Below are 23,379 nucleotides of genomic sequence, written 5' to 3' on the forward strand. Positions count from 1 at the left end.
TTTTAAATATATTCTCTCTCTTTCATCATTATTTCCCAGAGAGACACCAGGTTTATTTCAACTCTCTCAAAAGAGATGACCCTTGGCTCTTTCTCAGAAATAAAACAATACAAAAATCTTAGAATCTAAATGTGGGATACCTCTGTGATGTCCTAAAACTCTCCGCAGAGAACTAGTTTAGACGATTACGGTTTCGGCCAGAGAAGAGAAGATGAAGGTACCAAGCACAGCGTCAGGCCTGAGCCAAAATAAGCAGATGCTAAAGTGTCCAGCTACTAGGAGAGGGTAACAAGCCATCTCAGCTGCTGAATAATTTTTTCCACTAGTCTTTCCAAGAGCAAAACACAGGAGTTTCCAGCCATTCAGATGATAATATAAACACTTGAGAATTCAGAATAGATTCCCGCAAGAGACATCAACGCAACTGGATCATTTGTTTTTCAAACAATTCAGCTTTCCTCATTCCCTTACGTACAGTTCCTGAACCAGAAGCCACTTCTCAGACCCAAACAGATGCTGCCATGAGGAGTAAGCTCTTCGCTCTGGTTAGGTTTAGATCTGTGACTTGACATGGACAAAGCAAGATCCAACACAAGACTGATTTGGCTTGAAACACACAAGACTTGCTAGTGTAGTCTTGCCCTATCCTGGCAGCAGCAGTAAGAGAGAACAATGGTGCTAAGCATCATCCAGCATGAAACCCTGCGCCTTTTATCAGCTGAATTCACACAAATGTGCATCCACACCACAGTACACCTTTCTGTATTTCTACTCACTCACTCTCCTATTCTCAGACCACCAAACCCAGTGATCATACAATCTTAATTTGCTGATTTCCAATCACTGCTATAAAAGAGGTTCTCCAATTTTTTTCTTTCAACAGAATGAAAAGAAAGTTAAAGGAAATGAAGTATAAGAATTAGGTACTTGACTAGACACAACTTGTACAAGATCATTGAAATTTCAAAATTGCATTCGGTTCCAAGGCAAAGTGAAAACTGAAGACTTAAATTACTTTAAAGTTCTGAAAAAATACAAGGATAAAGGCTGAGTAAATCACACAATTCCTTTCAGCTGTTTTAATAACCATTGTAAAAGGAAGTTCCAAGTCGTTCTGGCGAGCTGCCAGTGTTTTGGTGGCTATGGCATTTTTGTCTTCCATGTCAAGCTTTAGAAAGCATTTTATGAATCTCTCGATTAAAACGACGGACACCGTTTTCCTGGTTGCATATACTGGCGTGTTATTTTTTTAGGGGTGTTTTTTGGGGTGGTTTTTTTTTTTGTTGGGTTTTTCTCTTTCACAGTTTCACATTTTTTGTTACATTGTGATAGCTTTTCTTCTAGAACAAAATTCCAGGCAGTCCATAAAATGTTCCAGTTTTGAAAATCATTGACATTGACAAAAAAATAGTTGCCACAGAATGTTTCCGTTGAATATTTTCTCATTACTGTTCTGCACGTGATCACAAACTCTTCCAGCCAGAAGTCAGCACAACAGTCTTGTGACTGTTAAACTCTGCTCAATTACTCATGCCAACTTTGGTACTTACTTCATTTCTCCAACAGCCTGCACACCTGCCTTGCTGCTCACTTCTCTCAACATTTCAATTGCTCCTTGAGGCACAGTTCAGCTGAAATATCCCCCCAAACTGCTGGCTGCTTACCACTTAGAGTGAGTGGGAATGGAAAAAGAGCAATCCAAATCCATACCCTGTTTTGACAAATACACACCTTCACAGAGGCCACATGTGCAATCATTCTCACACGTTACTACTGCATTCCAAAATTGCTTCCACTACCAACATCAAGGATTACAACTCTTACTTGGAAACTTCTGAATTCAGCAAGCAAAAATAAATGCCAATCAGATGTTCTGTGCTCTAATGATGACTTTTGTTGTGTCCCAGCATTACTTTCATTACATTCTCCTTTCATTTCACTTTGAACCAAGGATTTATTTTTAAATCAGAATCAATATCAGCCATATGAACTCATCTGTGGCAAATGCTCAAATGATGAAAATAATATGTGAGAAAATATCTAGGATGATTTCAAATTGTGCAGTGATCTGTGCTGGTGATTGCTGCATTTCATGGTGAAATTCTGCAGCCAAATAAACCATCACACTGAATCACAGCATTTCAGAGTGCAGTGACAGCCTCAAGACTAAGAGCAAAGTTCCACAGCCACCCAAGTGGTGGGAGTTTCCTATAACTCCTCAGAGTTTCCTATTGCAATTGTGAACTCGCTTTAGTAGGGATAAATTTTTTTAAGGAGCTGTAAAGAGTAAGTTATTGAGTATGTTTGTATCACCCCAAGTTTCACAGCCAAAGTGGAGTGGGAGAAAAGAAGATAAGGAGAAATCTAATAGGTTAGAGGATTGGAAACACCACACAGACATTTATTAAGGGCATTCACGACTGCTTCCACACTGCCTTGTACACAGAGCCTCCAAGATTTTAGTGATGGGTCAAAGAACAAACCATTCCTTTTCTAGTACAGGACACGCACTCTGTTACATGTTAAGGATAAAACTATCCTCGATGACAATTAAATTTCTCACTAGGTTAAAGCACAGTAAAACAAAGTGTTTCAGGAAAGGGCTGTAAAATGCCTTTCTAGAACTCTGCAGAAATGGTAAATGGTAGACTGCAGGGCCCAGCTGACTATTAAAGCAAGCAGACAGTTTAATGGTGTGTGCTGCTGGTGTTTTAAATCACACCCGTTAGGGAAGCCCCCAGAAGTCTGCAGCCAGCCATGCAACCCCATCGCTGAACACCGCAGCACACAACACAGCAGACTGAGCAATGCCAGCCTCTCACTCTGCTTTACCTGACATGTTACATTGTCTCAGAAACACATAAATAACAAAACCATGGTCCTTTTGAAAGAAAAAAACCCCACCCCAAATCTTGCAACTGCAGTAATTGTTTTGCTTCAGGACTGACAGATGTGGTCTCAGTTTACTGCATAGCAACAGATACAGCCAACTGAGGATGGTTTCAAAGGAGGCAAATGCAGGTGCAAATTGAGTCAAGCAGGAAGAAGCTTTAGACAGACACTGCTCTGCAGAGACTAATTCATGTCTTCTTCCCAGTAACTTCTTCCTTCAAGTCACAGAATATCCTTCATCCAAAAAAGAACAGATGGCACATCATTTCAAATACCAAGCAAAGCAACTACGTTTTCTTTCATTTTTCAAAAGCAATTAATTGACTTCCTTTGTATTTTATAATCTCATAAGAAACATCAATCCTGGTCTAAATACTTCCTGTAAAGCCCTTGCACTTCCTCCTCCATGTCATTTATAACCAAACTCAGTACAATTTTTATTTGTTCAATGCTCAGTACACAAATAAATCCCAGCAATTTCATTGGAACGTTCAGGAATAGTAAAAGAAGGTTGAGATATTCAGCTTAACTTCCTAATGAGTACCAGGTCCTTGTATTGAGTTTGCATGACCAGGTTTTCGTAGTTGGGGGGCTACAGGGGTGGCTTCTGTGAGAAGCTGCCAGAAGCTTCCCATGCCCAACAGAACTAACGCCAGTGGCTCCAGGATGGACCTGCTGCTGGCCAAGGCCAAGCCTATCAGCAATGATGGCAGTGCCTCAAGTTTTAGAAGGAAAAAAGTTATTGTGCAGAAGTAATTGCACTCAAAGAAGACAGGCGTGATAATGTGTGAGAAACAGCCCTGCAGACACCGAGGTCGGTGAGGAAGGAGGGGCAGGAGGTGCTCCAGGCACTAGAGCAGAGATTCCCCTGCAGCCCCTGGTGCAGCCCATGGTGAAGCAGCTGTGCCCCTGCAGCCCATTGGGGTCTACTGAGGTGCAGAGATCCACCTGCAGCCCTTGGAGGAGTCCCATGCCGGAGCAGATGGATGCCCAAAAGAGGGCTGTGATCCTATGGGATGCCCTATGTGGTGGAGCAGGCTCCTGGCAGGAGCTGTGGAGAGAGGAGCCCAGGCTGGATCAGGCAGGACTTATGACCCTGTGTGGGACCCAGGCTGGAGCAGCCTGTTCCTGAAGGACTGCACCCCAGGGAAGGGACCCATGCTGGAGCAGTTCCCGAAGAACCGTAGTTTGTGCGAAGGACTCACACTGGAAAAGTTCATGGAGAACTGTCTCCCGTGGGAGGGACCCCATGCTGGAGCAGGGGAAGGACTCCTCTCCCAGAGGAGGAAGCAGCAGCACAAACATCATGTGATGAACTGACTGCAATCCCCATTCCCAACTTCCTGCACTGCTGTGGGGAGGAGATACAGAATTGGGAATAAAGTTAAGCCAGGGAAGGAGGAATGGGTGTGGGAGGGTGTTTTTAAGATTTAACTTCTCATTATCCTGCTCTAATTTTGCTTGGCTATAAATTCAATCAATTTCCCCAAATCAAGTCTGTTTTGCCCATGATGGTCACTGGTGAGTGATCTCTCTCTGTCCTTACCTCAACTCATGAGCCTTTCATGACATCTTCTCTCCCCTGCCCAGTTTGGGAGAGAAGTGAGAGAGCAGCTTTGAGGGCCACCTGGCACCCAGCCAAGGTCAACCCACCAGAGTCCTCTTCTAAATATGATCCAGCACCAAGCTCCTTTCAGTCCTCTTTCACAACCTCTGCACACTCAGCTGTCAGTTCCTGCCCCGGACAGTGATTCTAACCTACCACATCCACTTCCCACGTAGCAATGACAGAGTGACTGACAGGGGCTGGCGGTCACATAAGTTTCTTACACCTCATTTTGGTATTGGGCTTTTGTAGAAAGCATTGACTGCAAAGTCAAACAAATTGCAAACACTGTAAAAAATAAGAAATTACCATCAATTAAGTGATTATAAAATGAACAGAATAATATTTGGTTGAGTTTTGCAATGTTTACAACTCAGATCCACAAGCTGGACTTGATGATCCTTGTGGGTCCCTTCCAGCTCAGGATACTCTGAATTCTGAAATGCCACTGCCGACTTCAAATACCAACCCCCCAGAGCAGCATGTGACAAACAGATAAATACAATACTTAACAAACCTCTCCTGCAGGTTGGGAGCTATATGTGTTTTGAAAATCATTTTCAAGGAAACAGACTACTGAAAAGGTATTGGAATGGGATGTCCAGGGAGGTGGTGATGTCATCGTCCCTGGAGGTGTTCAAGAAATGACTGGATGAGGCACTTAGAGCTCTGGTGTAGTTGGTAAGGTGGTGATCAGTCACAGGTTGGACTTGATGATCTTCGAGGTCCTTTCCAACCTAAATGACTCTGTGCGAAATGTTCCCTCACATATTTTATTTGCTATATGCCCTAGGGACTGGCCCAGTCCTCATGTGACGTTAACCGTGTTTCTTTGCTGACAATTCAGACTTACAGAAAGTTGAGCAATTATTCTCTACATCTACCTGAAATCCTAAGAATACACATTTTCTTTCAATGAATCACCAAGCATAACCTTTGCACAGGATCAGATTCTCTTATTAAGATAAATTTAGCCAACTTGTTGAGATTAAGATCAACTTTACATTTAGAAAACAAGACTCCTGATGTTGTGATTTATATGTCTATAAAAGCCATATATTTAGCATGCATGATATACAATAACTCAGGAATGCATGCTCTAGCACTAAATTTCATGCTGAAAGCTTGGTAATGCCTCAGGCTACTGAGCGAGATGATACATGAAGCTGTACATAAGGAGATTGCATAGTAGGTACTTAATTTACCTCTAAATTACAACTACCAGAGGTTTTTTTGAGTATTTGTGTCTCTAAATGTCTTGTAGTCTGGTAATAACAACTGCAGGTACAATGAAAGTAAAATTCCCAGCTTCTCTCTTAACTCCTATATCCACAATGAACAAAATGCTAAGTTTATACATTGGTAAAGGTGTTGTTCAAATTGTTTTAAAGACTCCATACTAAATGTATCCTTTCATAGGTCAATTTACCTTAAAGTATTACTGTGTAAAACAAGGCATGTATACACATACTCAAGCCCTAAGCCAATTGTTTATAACATTTTAAATATTCTGGTTTGCTTTATTTGTATTGTTATTTCCTTTCTTGCCACAGATCATTACTTGCAGGTCTGTGCCTGTAAAGTCAAGACTACAGGTTTTGACTTAAAACCAGAAAGAGTTCTTGTTTCAAGACAGTTTCACTAACTACATTAAATATATGTATTCTATGCTATTAAAACTTCATTAAAGCAAACCTACCCAAGCACAGCAACTCTTCACAGCAAGTCCATTAATAAAAAAAGATCTTGCATGAACAGACCTGGAGGGTACATTTCAGTAGCTGAAATTTGCACCAAAATAGAGGCAATCATAAGAATTTTTTAATGTCGCTAATTTTAAGTTCTGCAAGTCACCGATTTTTATTATTTTTTAAAAACAAAGAAAACTTGTATAAGAGTTGAATAATAAACACTGTTTTCTTTGAAGTTGGTTTTCAAAGGGGCAGGTCGACACTTTTATAGAAAAGCCTGCAGGAGTTGCTTGACAGTAACGGTGGGTCAGGAGGTGAGAGGAGAAAAAGTGTTGAATCAACCTCAATCAGCTGCCACCAGGTTGATCTATTGTTGGGGCATTAAAAATGACAGTTTTTGCTTTTAAATTTACAGAAGCATTTGTAAGCCTTTTTTTTCCCCTTGGCAGCTACAAATTCTAAAGGTATTTCCAAAAAGTGCATTAAATGGTGAGGTCATGAAATTGCACAATTCTAGAGCAGGAATTAAGAGACAACACTCCCAAGCACCAAATACTCCATTTGGATCACAAGCTCCAGAACTGGCAGTAGTCAATGTCCTCTCAACTTGCACTGGCTACTAAAAACTGGAGCTGTGGGGAACAGGCAGAGCTGAGATAACTAAACCATCCTTGCTGAAAAAGGTCAAGGGATTGACATCTAAATACAAGGGAACATAAGTTAGATGCAAGTTCAAGGGAACTTACCAACTCTTTCTTAATTTTCACTAAACTGTTTCCATTTCTGTTTGGAGGCAAAACATTACTTTTTAAAAAAACCTACAATACTGAACAATTGCCTGAAATAAAGCCCTTCAATACTTCCAAATAAGGCCCTTCAGTATTTCCAAAGCCAAACACACAACCTGAAATCTGCTAGACTGAAGGGTGAAAGATTTTTAGAGAAGTTGAAAGCTGTCCCATGGAAAACTGCAAGCCCTGAACAGCTCCATGGGTAGCTCTGACTTTCAGCAGAGAGATCACTTGACATACTTTGATGTTGCTCTCACTGCTACAGTATTTCAATATGGACTGTGCTCCATTCAAGGAACTTACACCCAATTACTTGTACAGTATCTTTACTACATCTTCGGTCAACATCCCTTTGAAATCCTCCCACGAACCACTTCTGCCACAACAATCTGAGCAAGTCTGATTGACTGCAATTATGAGCTGTGAACTTGAAGCCATGCAGTTTTAAACATTTATAAATGCTCACAAATGAGGCAATTTTATCTTTGCCACTTCTTGGTGGAAACACTGAGTTTTTTTGATTAGAGAACAGAAATTTTCCAAACAGCACAGTTAATGTGAATTGCCAAATTAAAGATAACAATTGACTGAACAAGAAATATGAAGTTTGTTCTCCTTTAAAACACAGGCAGAAAATCCTCACTAGTTATATAGTCCTTAAACAATGTGAGAGCTGAGATATTTTTCTTTGGTTCCCCTTGGGCACCAGCATCACTAAACTCGGTGCAAGCATTACCATGCTGACTAGCAAAAAGCAGAATCCTGCAGGGCTACAATTGAGAACAAACAGCATCACCCAATGGCAGCAATTCAAATCTGCAGATGACTGTCACTGCATTTCCCTTCCCAAAGACACAAAGAAAATCCAGAGAAACGGAAAAAAAAAAACCCTGACTAATAAAACCCAAATGCTTGGTCTCTATCTGAAAACTAGGTTCTCTGATACAGCCTCATGTGCTTCAACAGGAGTTTTAGAAAACGATCAGTTAATGGCATGAAGCTGTGTCAGGGGAGGTTTAAGCTGGATATTAAGAAAAGGTTCTTCCCCCAGAGGGTGTTTGGGCACTGGAACAGCTCCCAGGGCAGTGGTCACAGCCCCAAGCCTGACAGAGCTCAAGGAGCATTTGGACAATGCTCTCAGGTACATGGTGTGATTGTTGGAGTTGTCCTGTGCAGGGCCAGGAGGTGGACTTGATAATCCTTGTGGGTTCCTTCCAGCTCAGGATATTCTATGATTCTAATTTTCAGGGCTGGTAACAGAAGTTATACTGGCTTGAAGGCACACAGGCAAAGAGAACTGAAGGTTCACAACTGCTTTTCTGACAAGGTAAAGCCAGGCTGAAGCCTGCAAGACACCACACCTCTACTGAACCTGATGATGGACTGTCACAGGAGTGGAGGGAGTCAACTTACTGAACCCCACTGTGATGAAACTGAAACTGGACACCAGATTTATGTTAGCACATTTGTGAGCTTCTGTCTAGCTTAATGATTCTCTGATTTTGGTGAGCAATCAAGATTCAGTGGCATGCACTCAGCATCCTGCTTTGCTGATCACTGGGAAGGGATCTTCTACCATTCCCTTCCACAAGCCTTCACAAAAGCTCCTTGACATCCTCCTCACCCTGAATGCAGCACAAAGTACCACTAAAACCAAGAGTTGCTGCAGTAAATTCATTACAAAACATAGTCTGTCACGCATGTTGTGCTCCGTTATTCCTCAATTAAACTATTTCACTGGTGCTTCCAAAATGTGAACTGAAGTACATTATAAGTAGTGATGGCCAAATCTCAACAACCAACAGAAAACCTTCTCTTTAATTTGGTTTTTTGGGGGTTGTTATTGCTTGCACCTACATTTATAAACTTTAGGATTGTCATAAAAATACAGGCTGAGATAATATCTCACAGTAAGCAAAACTTAGTCACTGCTCAGGAAACAAATGAAAAGACGACGGATTCCTGTGCCTCAGAGGGTAACTAAAACAGCAAACACAACCTCTTGTAAGTGGAGAGGAGGAGGAAGTTATGTATTCAAAAAGGATCATGTTCAACACTCACAGCATTATAACATCAGCCCATTGTGATGTCTGGTGTGCCCTTAAAAAACCACAAAAAACAACGAAGAAAACACCCCAAAGAGGCTGTAAGTAGGACAGCAGCTAAGAAAAGACACGGAAACTCAGTTCATGCTGAGATTAGAACAATGAAAAACAACATAGAAATTTCTTGTTGTAATGGAAAATATATGTCACCTGTATCTGACAAAGGTGAAAGTGGAAGAATTCGGATTAACAGCTCAGATCTGAGCTGGAGAAAAAGCATTCAGAAAGGCAGGCATTCTTCCACATATGGTGGTCCTGATCCTGCCAACCTGTAACACCAGCAGACCTCAGGAAATACAGACAACCCCTTCCCTGCAACTCAGGGTACAGTAGGCATTCTGGGCCTCTTTTGAAATAATAGCAGAAAGTGATTATTTTAGTCACAGTTTTCCTAACATTGAGTACTACAGACAAATTCAGTTCTTCACCACTTAGTAAACTAGCAAGAAATGTTTTTGGCTCTTCACTTACCTGAGCATGACACATGGAACAACAAAAAGATCTCTGAATATCTCAATATTTTGCAAGCTACTACAATTTTAATACCCCACGTCTTACTAAAGCATCTGAAATCAAGCTGGAGAAAAGAAAAAATCCTGTCAACACTTCCAGGTTCCTTTTGCTAGAAGACAGGCCACATCACCTCCCATCTTCACAGGCCTCAAAGTGTACTAAATGGTATTTAAGGTTCAACCCAAACCATTCTGTGATCCTGCAAAAACAAAGCGTTTGCCTTTACTTTGAATTTTTCTATTTCATTATCATTACCCCAAGAAGATCAAGTTAAGGAGCTGGATGGTGACAATCTGATCTATGGATGTTGGCACTCTTGGCTAACTGTATTCTAAGTGGATTCATTGCACACCCTGCCCCTGTGAAGAAAATTTTTGAAAAAAGGAAAACTGAATTCCAAACAAGTCAAATCTTGTTCATACTTTCAGGCAGAACATTCTTCAAATTATGGAGCTAGTCTCACATAAACCAATTTGGCTTAGATATATATATATATAGATATATATAAAAATCCAAGTTACTTTAAACATATTAAACAGTATCCAGATGTTTTACTTGCTATTTTTATTAAGATTAATTTTAACGGTAGAAGCTTTTTTCTTTTCACTTTTCTCCCAGGAGACTTCCCTTTCTCAACTCTGCACTGACAAAACCCAGTATTATTGCATTAGAGGAAGCATTGCTGCCACCTCAAATAAAATCAGGCATGTGAAAAAATACCCCTCATAAACAGTTTGTCTCATTAGAGTGACTCCACACAGGTAAGAAGGTGCCAGCACCAAGGACAACACTCTAGTTGATTTCCCCCCTATATAGACAACAAACAGCTTTACCAAAGAAACATACAGATTCCAAGACTGGTATCCTATGACTGGGTTCATCAGCATCCCCAGTCCTTGCCATAAAGGTACAGATTGCTTTCTGTACCTGATGGGATCTGTTTTGCTTTACCAGGCTCTTTCAGAAAGAGAGACAGCTCAAATATTCTTGTGCATGATCAGTGTTCTGCAGGGGCCAGAGATATGTCAGACTGTGCGTCAAACTGTCCCAGCACACCACCTGCACTGGCAGGCAAAGCAGGCAGGTAGCAATAAACTTACCTATCCTAGGAATGCTGACCTATCCTGTCAGTAACCAGAGCCAGCGAAAGACAGCAAAGCCAAGACAACTGTTCTGGCTAAGTCAGGCTTAACTTTGCACTCAGAAATGTCACATGTTCCCCTCCAGAATCCCTCTCAAAAGACAACCCTGCAGCAGGATCTCAGCACACCAGTGTTCTGCCAGCTGGCTGTTCCCCCACTTGTTCCAGACAAAGCTGCAGACTTCTGGAATAGTTTTCACAGGACACAACCCCAAGCAGCTCTGATTCTTCTATTTGATCTCAGAGGCAATAGTGAACAAAAGCGATTAGTGAATAAAGACTGGAGTTACACTTTGTCAAGCCTTCTACTTCCTTTCAATTCCCTATTTACTAACTCCAACAAGGTGACAGTAACTCTTGACAGCTCTGTCTCCTGCAGAGGAGCAGGTTCAACACGGAAGAGGCACAACACTTGGCACCTGAAGTACAGCCCTTTGATTTGTGCTTCTCTCCTCTTCAAGAGCATACACAGACCCAATGCTTATCAGTCCAAAGGGAACATTTCATCTGACACCTTTCTTATAAATACCAACCCACCAGCCTCGCAGATGAGTTTTAAGTAAGGCTGGCAAGAGCCATTTTAGTAACTGCTTACAGGTCTGCCAACTCTCCTGTATCTTAAGAACCTATCACAACAGTGTAACTAAACTATGAGGAAGAAAAGATGTAAAGAATGTATTCCCAGTGCTAACAGAGTACAAGCTGAAGAATGTCTTTTAAAAACAAACAATGATTTTAAACAGAAATTGAAGAAGCAATAAAGCACTGGTAAGATATTTCTCTGTTCCAAAGCATTACAAGATTTTTTCACCACTGCCAACAAAACAGTGCACTAATCCCCTGCAATTATTGTTCTTATAGCAGGTGGAGACCACAGATACGGAGAAGAAGCCTTTGCAGAGCGATTATCTTCTCACTCCAGGCATTCTCTGTTGCTTTAACTCTGCTACTGGCACCCCATGCAGCCTTACTGCACCACTGGACTAGAGGAGACACACACTGCAAGGGACATGGGCTGGCTCAAGACCCACCTCCCAGAGAACACACAGCTTGTCACTCAATTTGTGAAGGAGCTCCTGAAGGCAATGATGCAATGCTGTCCACACGGAGGGCTTGGACCAAGTCACTGTTGGAGCCCCAGGTCTCTGGGGACCACCTATGTTTTCAGAATAAGTCAAGCAAGGACAGCATCAAGCACTAAGGTTATATTACAGAATCACAGAACAGAATCCCAGAGCGGTTTGGGTTGGAAGGGACATCAAAGATCATCCAGTTTCCACCCCCCTGCCACAGGCAGGACTAGACCAGGCTGCTTCAAGTCCCATCCAGACTGGCCTGGAACACTCCCAGGGATGGAGCAGCCACAGCTGCTCTGGGCAATCTGTGCTGTGCCAGTGGCACCCTCACAGGGAAGAATTTGTTCCTAATTTCCAATCTAAACCTACTCTCCATCAGTTTGAAGCCATTCCCCCTTATCCTATCACTACAGATCCTGATGAAGAGTCCCTCTCTGGCTTCCCTGTAGGCCCCTTCAGATACTGGAAGGATGCTGTAAGGCCTCCACATAACTTTATCTTCTCAAATTATATATTCTCCCCTATTATAAAAATAGGGGCTATATTTGTTAGTATTTACTATTAGCAGTGTGCTTTACTCCATTTACTAATGCATTAGCATTGCTACTGGGAAACAAGCTCTACTGGGACTGGAAATTATGCAAAAATCTTAGAGAAAGTGAATGTGAAATGCCTCAGTTCCTTGCAGAGTCAGAATGCTAACAGTGCTGTTCCAGAGCCTTTGGTAAGGCTGTTTCCAGGCTGCATCTGTGGTGCAGCTCCCTCCCATGTGGCACAAAACTAAGCTGACCAGAGAGAAGTCACTTCCCCAGCTCATGCCTACAATTCACCTAGTAGGCACACGAAAGCAATGGCCACTGGTACAGTCCAAGGACTCTCAGATGCATTGGTCAGTTGGCTTGTTATATAAAATCTACCATCTACACTGTTTACATTACTTTTGACTGAATACAGACAGTACACTCTATGCAAACCCAATAATGGATCTAAAATAAGACCTATATCAGAGAATAGAATCCCACGATGGCCTGAATTGAAAGGAACATTAAAGATCATCTTGTTCTGATCCCCTACCACAGGCAGGGACACCTTCCACTAACCCAGGTTGCTCTAAACCCCATCCAACCCTGAACATTTCTAGGGATGGGGCATCCACAACTGCTCTATATTGTGAGATACAAGCCTCAAGAGAGGTGGGAACCCAGGAACTAATCTTGATTTTCATTCAGTTCCAGGTCTGACCTATGCACCACTTAAAACAACTAAGTCTCAGGTCAAAACTTTTCTTATCTGTGCAAGAATAGGGGCTGCTTGCCCCATCCTCTCAGGCATGTATTTATGTATGAAAATTGCCTTAAAACTGACAAGTGCATTTATCTGAACCAACATAAAAGTACAAAATAAACTGAAGGTACAGACAGGTTATCATACCATTGGCATTTCTGATGTTTCAATGGCACTTGAATAATGTTCCATGATATCACACACAAGAATCTAAGTAATTTTCAAGACAGCATAAGGCAATAATATTTTCAGGCAGTTGCTATAGCAAATTAATACCCAGCTTCCATTGAAAACACTAAGCCTGTATACCTAATTGCCCCAGGGGCCTTTGAAAATCCCCGTGAAAAAGAACAATAAGCAGTAAATCAACCCTTTCAAAATGAGAGTAACCTCCCCTCCACTATCATTAGGTATTGCACAAAAATGTACTACACTTCCAAACACATATTACATCATAACAGATCAGAGACACAGCTATGCAAGAGTGATTAACAGTATCCATAATATTTTTCAGAACTATTAAGAACTTTGATTATATACTCTAATACAAATTGAGAAAATGGAAGATCATTCCTGTATTCCCCATCCAGAAGATCCTATTATTAGAATTTGTCAGATAAAGACACTTTTGGCAGTGTTTTTCTTGCTCAAATTAAGTTTGTCTAACAAGTCCTGGAGGAAAGTCTCATCTTTTATCACTCAAAGAAAAAGGTTCATATTTAAACCTTGCTGCTGTTTCCTCTTTTCCCTTACTGTGGAAAAACCCCACTGATGTTCCATATAAGAATCATAAGATAAAGGGTTCTAAGTGATAGATGTAAACTTACACTTCTAAAGTGAGATAAAAAGGGAGAGACAGCATTAGAGACCAATTTAAAAATTTAAAATTAAGTTCATGCAACAATTCCCATCTATTTCCCTTAACAGTGAATTTGAAATTTAGTCTCAGACATTTTGTTTTCAAAGAAAGTGCAAAAAAGAAAACAATAAAGGAATTAGGCTCTGACTTGCATTCTATAGGGCTGAAGAAAAAGGTAGGAAGGCAAACATTGCATTGTCATTAAAAACTCAGCACACTCACGAGTCATTCAAAGACACTAAAAGTAATTTGCCTCCTTTACATGATCAATTCTAACCCCTATTTCTGGATCAGCAATATATTTTCATCAGTCAAGTCATGGTCAGGTACACACATGGGATTACACATCAGAGTTCTGCCACAAAATTGTATAAACTCACCTTGTCTTGGTTTTCCTTATTCTTGTAACACAAATTTCCAATCAAACGAATGAGATGAGATTTAAAACCTACAGCGGGATGTGAAATTTCTTCCTGCTCTGTCACAGCATGTGTGGCAGTGAAAATATTTACAGCCTGTTTCCCAGCGAGATGAGTTAATCTCAGGGTTTCTACAGGAAAACAACAAACATTTGAATTCATTATCACATGAAAATTGGTACCACTTGACACAGAACTTTACTATTAATTGCTGAGTTCAAAGTTAAGCAACAGAATTTCAGATATTCAGCGCCACGTCAAAAGAACCTTGACAGTTTCCTTCATTTCCTAATTTGTGCTAGTGTAACCATAAAAGCCTCTATGAATTAATGAATTCATGTGGAAAATCCATAGGATGTACATGCTAGCAGTGTTCTAGGCTGCACCCCCTGCGTTACCCCGAAGACAAGTCAGTCCATGCACAGAGAGAGAAAGGAGAGCTGCCCTAGAGGCTTCTCAGCTTCACTCACCTGCAGCTCCTTCAGATTCTCATCTCAGTGATTTATCAAAGATTGCAGATGGTAACACACATATCTTTGTTTCCTCAAAACACACACACCAAACAGATTTTGCTGTTAGTCATCCTACTGTAAGCCATAAAGCTATGAACCTGTCATCAAAAATAGAGGTTTGGTTGCGTTCTGGGTTTTGCTTTTGGTGGGGTTTTGGAGGGGTTTTTTTTATTTGCTTGTATGGGCTTTTTTACAGCAAGGACCCTCATAACACCTCAAAACAGTCACAGCTAACAGCTGCTCTGGGTTTTTTCTTTTTTTTCTTTTTACTTATTTCTCTTTAAAATCCATACACTTTTACAATTTTCTGAGAAACTGGAGGCATGCATCAGTCTCAGAAAGTGTTGAGACTTAAAAAAAGCACAGGTCAGGGTATGTGTACCCCCTCCTACTTCCTCCTTGAGTATACAGAGCCCCTCTGGTACATCCTGGCGTAATTCTCTCCATGTACAGCTCTTCCCTTGCTGTTTCTTAGCTTCTTTCAAACTGACCTTTAAAACATACTGATTGTGGTTAATAACATTCAATCCGCATCTAAATTTCAGTCTTCGGAAATTTGGGAAACAAAAGGGAACAGGCATGGAGAAAAAGTCCTGTTTCTACTTGTTGAGGAAATTCTTCCACCCATTCAGCCAGTGGAAGAACACAGGAAGCAGCTTCCTCTTACCACACACACAGCACCTTGCTGATAGCTGAATCAAGGCTCTGTTGGGTAACAGGGCCCAACAGAGCAAGGAGAGAAGCAGAAAATTTCCAGGAACAAATCAAATATTTGAAAATGCAGATTAGCTCCATCTCCTATTTATTTATTTTATTAAAAGGTCAGAATCGTCATTAGCACAAGTTGTGAAAAACATGTTTTTGCTCACAGAAGCAACATGATTTGGAGCAAGCCAACAGTTAAACCTTGTGGCTGTTCACTCACCGATGGCTGTTTCCAGCAAACCAGGCATCGCCTGCAGATGTTCCAGCTGTCCATTGTTGGAGGTCATTTCACAAAGAACGTCAAGAAGACGAATTGTCACCAGTGCTTCCTGGGAATGAAAATTACATTTCTGAACAGAACTTATGAAAGATACTATTAAAAACAAATATGGAGATGGAAATAGGGTACAGGAACTCTCAGCACCTTAGGTTCTTTGCAGATCTGCTAAACTGCCAAGAATAAATAGATGCAAAATTAGGACATCTTTCTAAAATAACAATAATGTATTACACCACAATAATTTCTTTTCTACAGCCAGTGTTATATGTGCCTGGAAAACCATGGGGAAACCAAAACACAGCCATAAGGGATAAGATTTTAACAAAAACACAGTAGCTTCCAAAAGCAGAAATACAGAAAATTACTAGCTGAGAAAATTATTTCTGTGTAAATGTTTTCTTTGAGTTTGTTCAGTCGGAGTGTCCCACTTTAAAGACACAAACACCGCCTGCAAGACACCAATTTGTTATCCGCAGGAATTCTGTAAAGTTCTGTGGTCAAACGAACTTTGGCTGAGACAATTTACATTATTCTTGGGTAAATAGGATTGGGATCAGAGATGCAGCGTTTTAGTTAGGTACGAGACACAATTTCATTTGCATATTATTTATTCAGCCAGAGAACTCTATTTTCTCCCCAAATATGTTGATGCTGCTTATAATGACAATCCAGCACTTTCAGAAACTGCCTTAAGAGCATATGGCAGGATTTGGAACACCACATATATAGCCCAGGAACCAGGCTGTGACTGCAAGATGATCCCACTCAAGGTGTGGCATGCAAAGTGCAAGGAGCCATGAAGAGGCTCAGACTTAGGTCACAGTGACTATTCCTGCCTTGTCTGGTCCAGGACAAAGAGAGGTTTACTTACCAACAGGATAATATTTTTGAATGCATATAATCAGCAGAACCTAATGGATATTACCAATAATAGTGTTCAGTAATTAAGTCCAAATTATATCCATTCTTTGCTCCTTGAACACACCAAATCACTATAGGGTCCAGGTCCTAAAACTGTATTTCCACTTTTTTCTCACACAGTTGTAGAAAGGTGCAAGTCCTGCCCTAAATTATTCAATAAATGGCTTTCAACAGCACAAAACCAGACTCCAAATACATCAGCCATTATCACAAAGTAAGAACACCCCAACTGTATAACAGAGACAATAACCAGCTATTTACATATTTTAAGAGGAACAGATTATTTAAAAACCACAAAAAACCTCTCAAATTCTCATCTATATTTGAAACTTGATCATTTAAAAAAAATTATTTAAACATCTCTGGTTGGGTTTCCCCTCCCTGCTGCCAACTTTCCAAATGTTTGGGGTTTTTTTTGCCGTCCACCTGGTCCAAAAAAAAGCAGTAAAGAAGAAAATACTTCCTTTGGAAGGTCAAACCCTCAAAGAGTTTGAAATCTGACAGCTATCTTGATATGGATATAATCTGAAAACTAAGTAAAGATAGAACTGAAGTGTTTTTAAACAAACATATTTGAGAGAGATGCAGAAAAGATGTTCCTTATAAAGAGATGAAATAAGCCTAGGGAAGGGTTTTATTTTGCAAGTATGGTTGAAAGCTAGTGCAAGCAAACTGATGCTGAAGTCAGGCTTAGAATGGAAAACCTATTTTAAACATTGGTTTAAACACTGCAAAAGCATATGATTAGCTTCTCATGGGTTTAAGATGGAAGCTACAAGACCTGAGGCTCCTTAAGGAGAAAAAGCAGTGTCTACATATAATAAATTAAACAGTAGATGGGACACCCAGACAACGTTTTGGGAGCCAGGCCAGTCCCAGGACTGTTCCCAAAAGGCAGCTTTCAACTGTGGCCTCAGAGTTTTGGAGTCTAAGGCAGCTTACTAGTACAGACACAGCCTGACCAAGGCACTTGGCTTCAGAGTCACAGAAAAGTCCAGGCAAAGTTGAGTTGAATATCACAGATGTTGCCTGAAGCATTTTTAATGACAGACTCCACAGGCACAGCTGCATTTTTTGCAGTTAAGTACAACTCTTACACAAAACCTAAAATATTTATACAATTGAAGAGAAATTGGTGCAATTCTCAATCATTTCTTGTAAGGAAAGGAACAGTTTTACGGATTTAGGCTGGAATTTCTCTTTTCCCATGGCAAGCACATGCTATGAATAAATGATACACACAAAATGCATGCACACATCCTGTCCTGTGTTTATTCAATATCAGGATTTGTATTTTGTGCTCATTCAGTGAGCCCATTCCCCACGAAACGGTGATACTCAACTTATAATACATCATGTTTATGAAAGGAGAATAAGAAGTCAGTGTCAAGCAGGGCAAGTTATACAGAAATATTCACGATACTGCTGTCCCAGCACCTTCAAGTTGGACAGAGACCTCCTGCTGCTGGGTGCAAACAACTGGGTTTTTTCCAAGAACTGAAACCACAGAATACTTGGAAAGCAACCACAAAGGATAAAAAAAAAGGGGGGAAAAACAACAAACAAAAAAAGATGGAATTGTCTCAGTATAGAGACAATTACTGCCAAGCTGGTACCTCTTCCAGATCAGCCAATTAAGCTTTCTAACATAACTAGACTAAGCAGCTGGGGCAGTGGGGAGAGGCTGTGCATCTTGGACAGACAAGAAGAGCTTCCTGTGTGGTTGTTGGTTTGTGTTTTGGGGCTTTTTTTAATGCATCCAACTATCACCTCTTCATAAAGTGATTTTTAGTATCTTTTCGTAACATGTCTCAACATACATTTAAAATTCTTCTGCCTACTTAAAAAAACAAACAAAAGAACAACCAGCAAGTAAAATACTGTTTAACATTATCATATAAAAACACTTAAGACCAATGTTTTTTGACTTTGATACATTACTTATGATGCTCCTCAAGTTTCCACAAATTAAACTACTACACATTAATTCTGTATTTACAATGAAATTATTCTGACTATATGTGCATCAGGTAACACAATTTCAATGTACCACTGGGGTCACTTGGCAAGACAGAAGCTGATGTGGCTTTTTTAAAATATCTTTTAGAATATTGTATTAAGAAAATACACTAATTACACTTCTAAGTCAAACATAATTAATTTGTGAGAATCAGTAATTAACTAATTCTATGTTTGACTAAAGCACATTAGATTTCTCAGGCTTTTAGTTTTCAAAGAATCACAGACTGGTTTGGGCTGGAAGGGCCCTTAGAGATCACCTAGTTCCAATTCCCTACCATGGGCAGGGACCCCTTCCACTAGACCAGGTTGCCCAGAGCTCCATTCAGCCTGGCCTTGAACACCTCCCAGGGATGGAGCATCCACAGCTTCTCTCAGCAACCTGTGCTAGTGTCTCACCACCCTCACAGGGAAGAATTTCTCCCTAATATCTAATCTAAACCCATTTTCTGCTAGTTTGAAGCCACTGCCCCTTGTCCTGTCACTACATACCCTTATAAAGTTGAAAAAATTGTAATTCACAACCCAAATAAATTATCGAAGTGATCCTTAGCAAGATCATAAAACATCCAAACATGTGACAACCTGAACATTTTTAGGATTTTGAAATATTTATTTCAAAGTACCATATTCTTTGCCATCCTCAAATTAAAAGCAGAATTGGGCTGCTCTCCTACAGATTCCAGTGTGCTCTCTACCACTGCTTTCCCCATGTAAACTGGGAATGTAACAAGGGCCACTTGGGTAATAGAGGCAATGAGGACTCAGCTCTTCACATTCTAGTACTTAATGGTTTTTATCAGTCATACCTCATCTTCTGCACCTGCTGCAGTGGTTAACTTGAGCACAGCTCCACATTTCTCTTGGAAACAACCTGCGAGGAAGTTGGCATGTCTCACTAACACATTCATTTCTTCACTGGTAACTGAGTTCTTCTCACTTACTTTCTCCATCATCAGCTCTAACAAAGTAACTCTGGAATCAGAAAACAACTTGTTAATCAGATTCAATGAGGCACATCGATTAAGCAGATAGAGGTATCAAAAATGATGCAAACAATTAGCATGCTAGTAACAGAGATGGTTTTTCAAAATTAAGAATCTCATGAATACTGCCAATCAGTTTCTGTCTGCTGGTTTATTTCCACACGCCATGAACTTAATTCATCATTGAATTGATACAATCTGGCCAGACAGTCAATATTTTTCTCAAGTCTATTTCAATTTCTAATTTCTTCTGTCCTAACCCAACATTACTGTGACTGCATATTCCCTATGTCTAAAGTTTCCACCAAAACAGCTCTTAAAGGCTGTTGTTAAGTTCAACAAAATAAACACAGACTATTTGACAGCTTCTGTTTGCAAACAGCAGCTTTTCACAGCCCTTGCCTTGCCACAGTCCTTCAATAATTCTCCCCCACAACCCCAAACCAATTCTGAGCACAAACAGCGAAAATAAAAATTGACATGCACACCAGGCTCAGCTGTTTTGCAATTGCCACTAGATGGACTAAGCAAATCCAACTTACTTACTCAGATATTCAGTAAGGAAGAATTATTCGGCGTACTAAGCCAGCAAGGAAGTGGATATATAATGAAGCTGCTCTGTAAAAAGTACTTGGGTCATTTTTTCAAACAGCTTTAATGTCATTTTGGTTCCAATGCCCCTTCACGCTCTCAGGGTAAACTGAAGTATTTTGTGGCAGCAGGACTTTAACATGGAGGAGGCCTCCTACAGCTCCCCTGCTCATGTCTGGTGCAGAGGAAGGAGCACGTGGGCTGGTGAAGTCCCACTGTAACTCCCTCAGCCTCAAAGAGTGCTATTTATTGAACGAATTCAAGAGCAGGCTCAGGGTTTTCTTTCACTGAAATATTTGCAATTCAGATGGAAGGACTGACATTTAAACATGTGGAATAGCTCAAATGCTTTTTCTTTCAAATTTACCAAGCAGGTTGTCAGAAGGGGAAGAGAAATGTCTTTTTCTGTGGAAAACACACGGTCACTGCTTTATTAACCTCCAAGAACCCACCCCTATTAATCACGTAACAGCTACTCAGTCCTTGCTAAACTCAACCCTCAATGTCATTAATACAGCTGCATTAAACTATTATCTCAGGGAGGACAAAAAGCTTTTTCACCACGGCAGCACAGAAATGTGCTCGGCACAGCTGGGAAAGGGCAAGCTCCCGACAGCAGGGTGGAGCAGCCCCTGCCACAGGCTCTGCTCACGCCTGTGACACAGCACCAACCCAGGATGCTTGTTCTGTAGGTTACAACTGGGACCCACATGCTTGCCCATCTCCAAACTACCAGAGTCCAGTTCCCCAACATCCCTAACTGACCAAAGGCTTTCTGATTTGGCATACTACACACAAACCAAGCCCACAGACTTGTCATTCCTCCCCAAAGCAGGGCTAGCCTTGACATGCCAGTTTTCACCAAGTTTAGAGCCTTTCAAGCACACACACAGCTAAGAACACAGGCTGCTCACACGCTTTATGATGGCAAGAAGTATTCCAACAAAATACGACCTTCTGCGTAACAGAATTCCAGTCAGCTGCTGTTGCATCAATAATCCAAACAATACATGCTAGACATGACAAGCAATCCTTCTGTAAACAAGTTGGAGGGTCACCACATACTTCCATAAATCTAACAGTGAGATGAAATGGTTGACAATAGGGAAATTTTTTGCATTACTCTTCCTCTTCCAATACAATTGTGTGCCCATTTCAACAACCATAATCCTTGCAGAGAAACCAGAGTGACGTTAAAACACCACCTGCACGTAATTTCTTTCGAAGTTTTCCGTTCTTTTTAGGCATTCATGTCAAACTGTTCTCCTGGGTTTTCTTCCAGGCACAGGCATTCAGGACATGCCCATCTTTCCCTGAATTTCAAGCAAGTCTTGCCATTCAGCCAACAATTTCCTGAGAGCGACGTGCTTTGTTCTGGTGCAAGTTCCCTTACATTCCTTCCTTCCATTGTTTCTCTCAGTTTTCTTCCAAGACTCACCCTAATTTTTCCAAGTTAGTTCTCACACGCAATGCAATTTGCCTGTTTCTTTTAAATCATCTCACAACTGTTTAACCATTCAGATGACACAGTTTGTTCCTACTTTCTTGCCTAGAGCTAAATACAACAAATATGACAAACTGTTAGTATCAGCTGAACTTCTGTAATGGTTCGGTATCTCAAACCTAATTCTGTATATTATACTTATGATTATACTTCTATTTGGACACACTCATGCTGAGTCATCTTCCTTTTCTTTAGGCACCACTGAGGAAGACGTTTTGTGAATCTCTTGCCTTTTTTCCCCTAGCCAACCTTAAACCAGTTCCTCCTGAGGCTGATTAAAGTGGCATGAACTTAGAACAGCTAGTATAAAGCATTTGCTATTATCAGTAAAACAAACTTCTGTCTCCTATAGACTGCAAATAAACCACAGCCCTCAAGTGCCATTAACATCCAGAAGCTTATTACAAAATAAACTGATGCCTCATTACGCCTAAAACTAGTAGCATAAAATTCTATCAATTCTATTACCATCAAACAAGTTTTGCATCAAGTGTACTGTTTATAACCTCTTAGTAAATGCCAGACACTTGGGACATTCTTCCTCTGTGCCACTTTCCTGGAAGACTTCCCTGATAGCAATGGGTCTATGAGACAAATTACATCCTTCCTCAAAACTTTCACTTCTTTCATCTTCAAATGATACTTGCAAGCATCGTATTAAATGAAAAATGGCAAATTTGTGAGTGACTATAATTCAATACTACCTTCAGCTGTTCTGTGTCTGTGAGCATTACCAGGAGCAGAAATGTACCACAGCACTGGCATTAGCAGCCCCAGAGCTGAACATAAGAAGTGATGCTGCCTATGGGACTCGAGTGCCCATTTCCTCGTGGACAATTGGATCAACAGCTGCATCCTTCACTGAGAACACTTCACATGAACTATCTCAAAAACCAAACCTAAAGATGCAAGTAGCTGTGCATCTTACAAACACCTGGAGCTATTCAGTAGCATTTTTCTTGCTGGGAACTAAAGCAAAACCCCTTCTTAAAAGTGCTGAAACAGATGCACTCATTCTGCAGATTTTACAATGTAATTAAGACAATCAAGGCATTAACTTACATTGTCCATGCTCAACTTGGATCAAAGTGAAACAGGCTTTTTCTAAACACTTCTGCCAAATACCTGCACACATGTGCAGGGAAATCTCCAGTCTGGCAAAGAATTCAAGAACCTACACTCTTTGGCTCAGTACCACAGCCATATGCTTCTGCAATAATCCCTTGCAGAGAACCAACAGGCACTGTCACAACCTCACACGCTTCTCGAAGCCAGAATACTGTTAAAAACCTGATCATATTAGCACAGGATTTATTTCATGCCATTTGCAAACTCACATATGCAACACCAAAATGTTTAAATTTGCTTGGAAGTGAAAGAGAAAGTTGTCCAGATGTCAGGAATTTTACTTTAATTGAAAATTCAAATTCCTGATTCACTTGTCCAACAAGAGCTGCTCCATGGCGCATGCCATGGGCACTGTA

At 40.7% G+C, this 23,379-nt stretch overlaps 1 protein-coding gene across 1 annotated transcript in view; it reads right to left on the reverse strand.

Annotated features, from left to right (window-relative positions):
• Positions 1–23,379, reverse strand: part of ATXN10 (ataxin 10) — an 84,023-nt gene that overhangs the window by 23,706 nt on the left and 36,938 nt on the right. Inside the window, exons 7-9 of the mRNA XM_009082921.1 lie at positions 19,624–19,789; positions 15,815–15,923; positions 14,339–14,508 (exon numbers count right to left, since the gene is read on the reverse strand). Coding sequence (XP_009081169.1) covers positions 14,339–14,508; positions 15,815–15,923; positions 19,624–19,789 — 445 coding nt within the window. The remainder of the gene's footprint in view (positions 1–14,338; positions 14,509–15,814; positions 15,924–19,623; positions 19,790–23,379) is intronic.

The sequence above is a fragment of the Acanthisitta chloris genome, unplaced genomic scaffold, assembly GCF_000695815.1.
Source record: "Acanthisitta chloris isolate BGI_N310 unplaced genomic scaffold, ASM69581v1 scaffold7209, whole genome shotgun sequence".
Lineage (NCBI taxonomy): Eukaryota > Metazoa > Chordata > Aves > Passeriformes > Acanthisittidae > Acanthisitta > Acanthisitta chloris.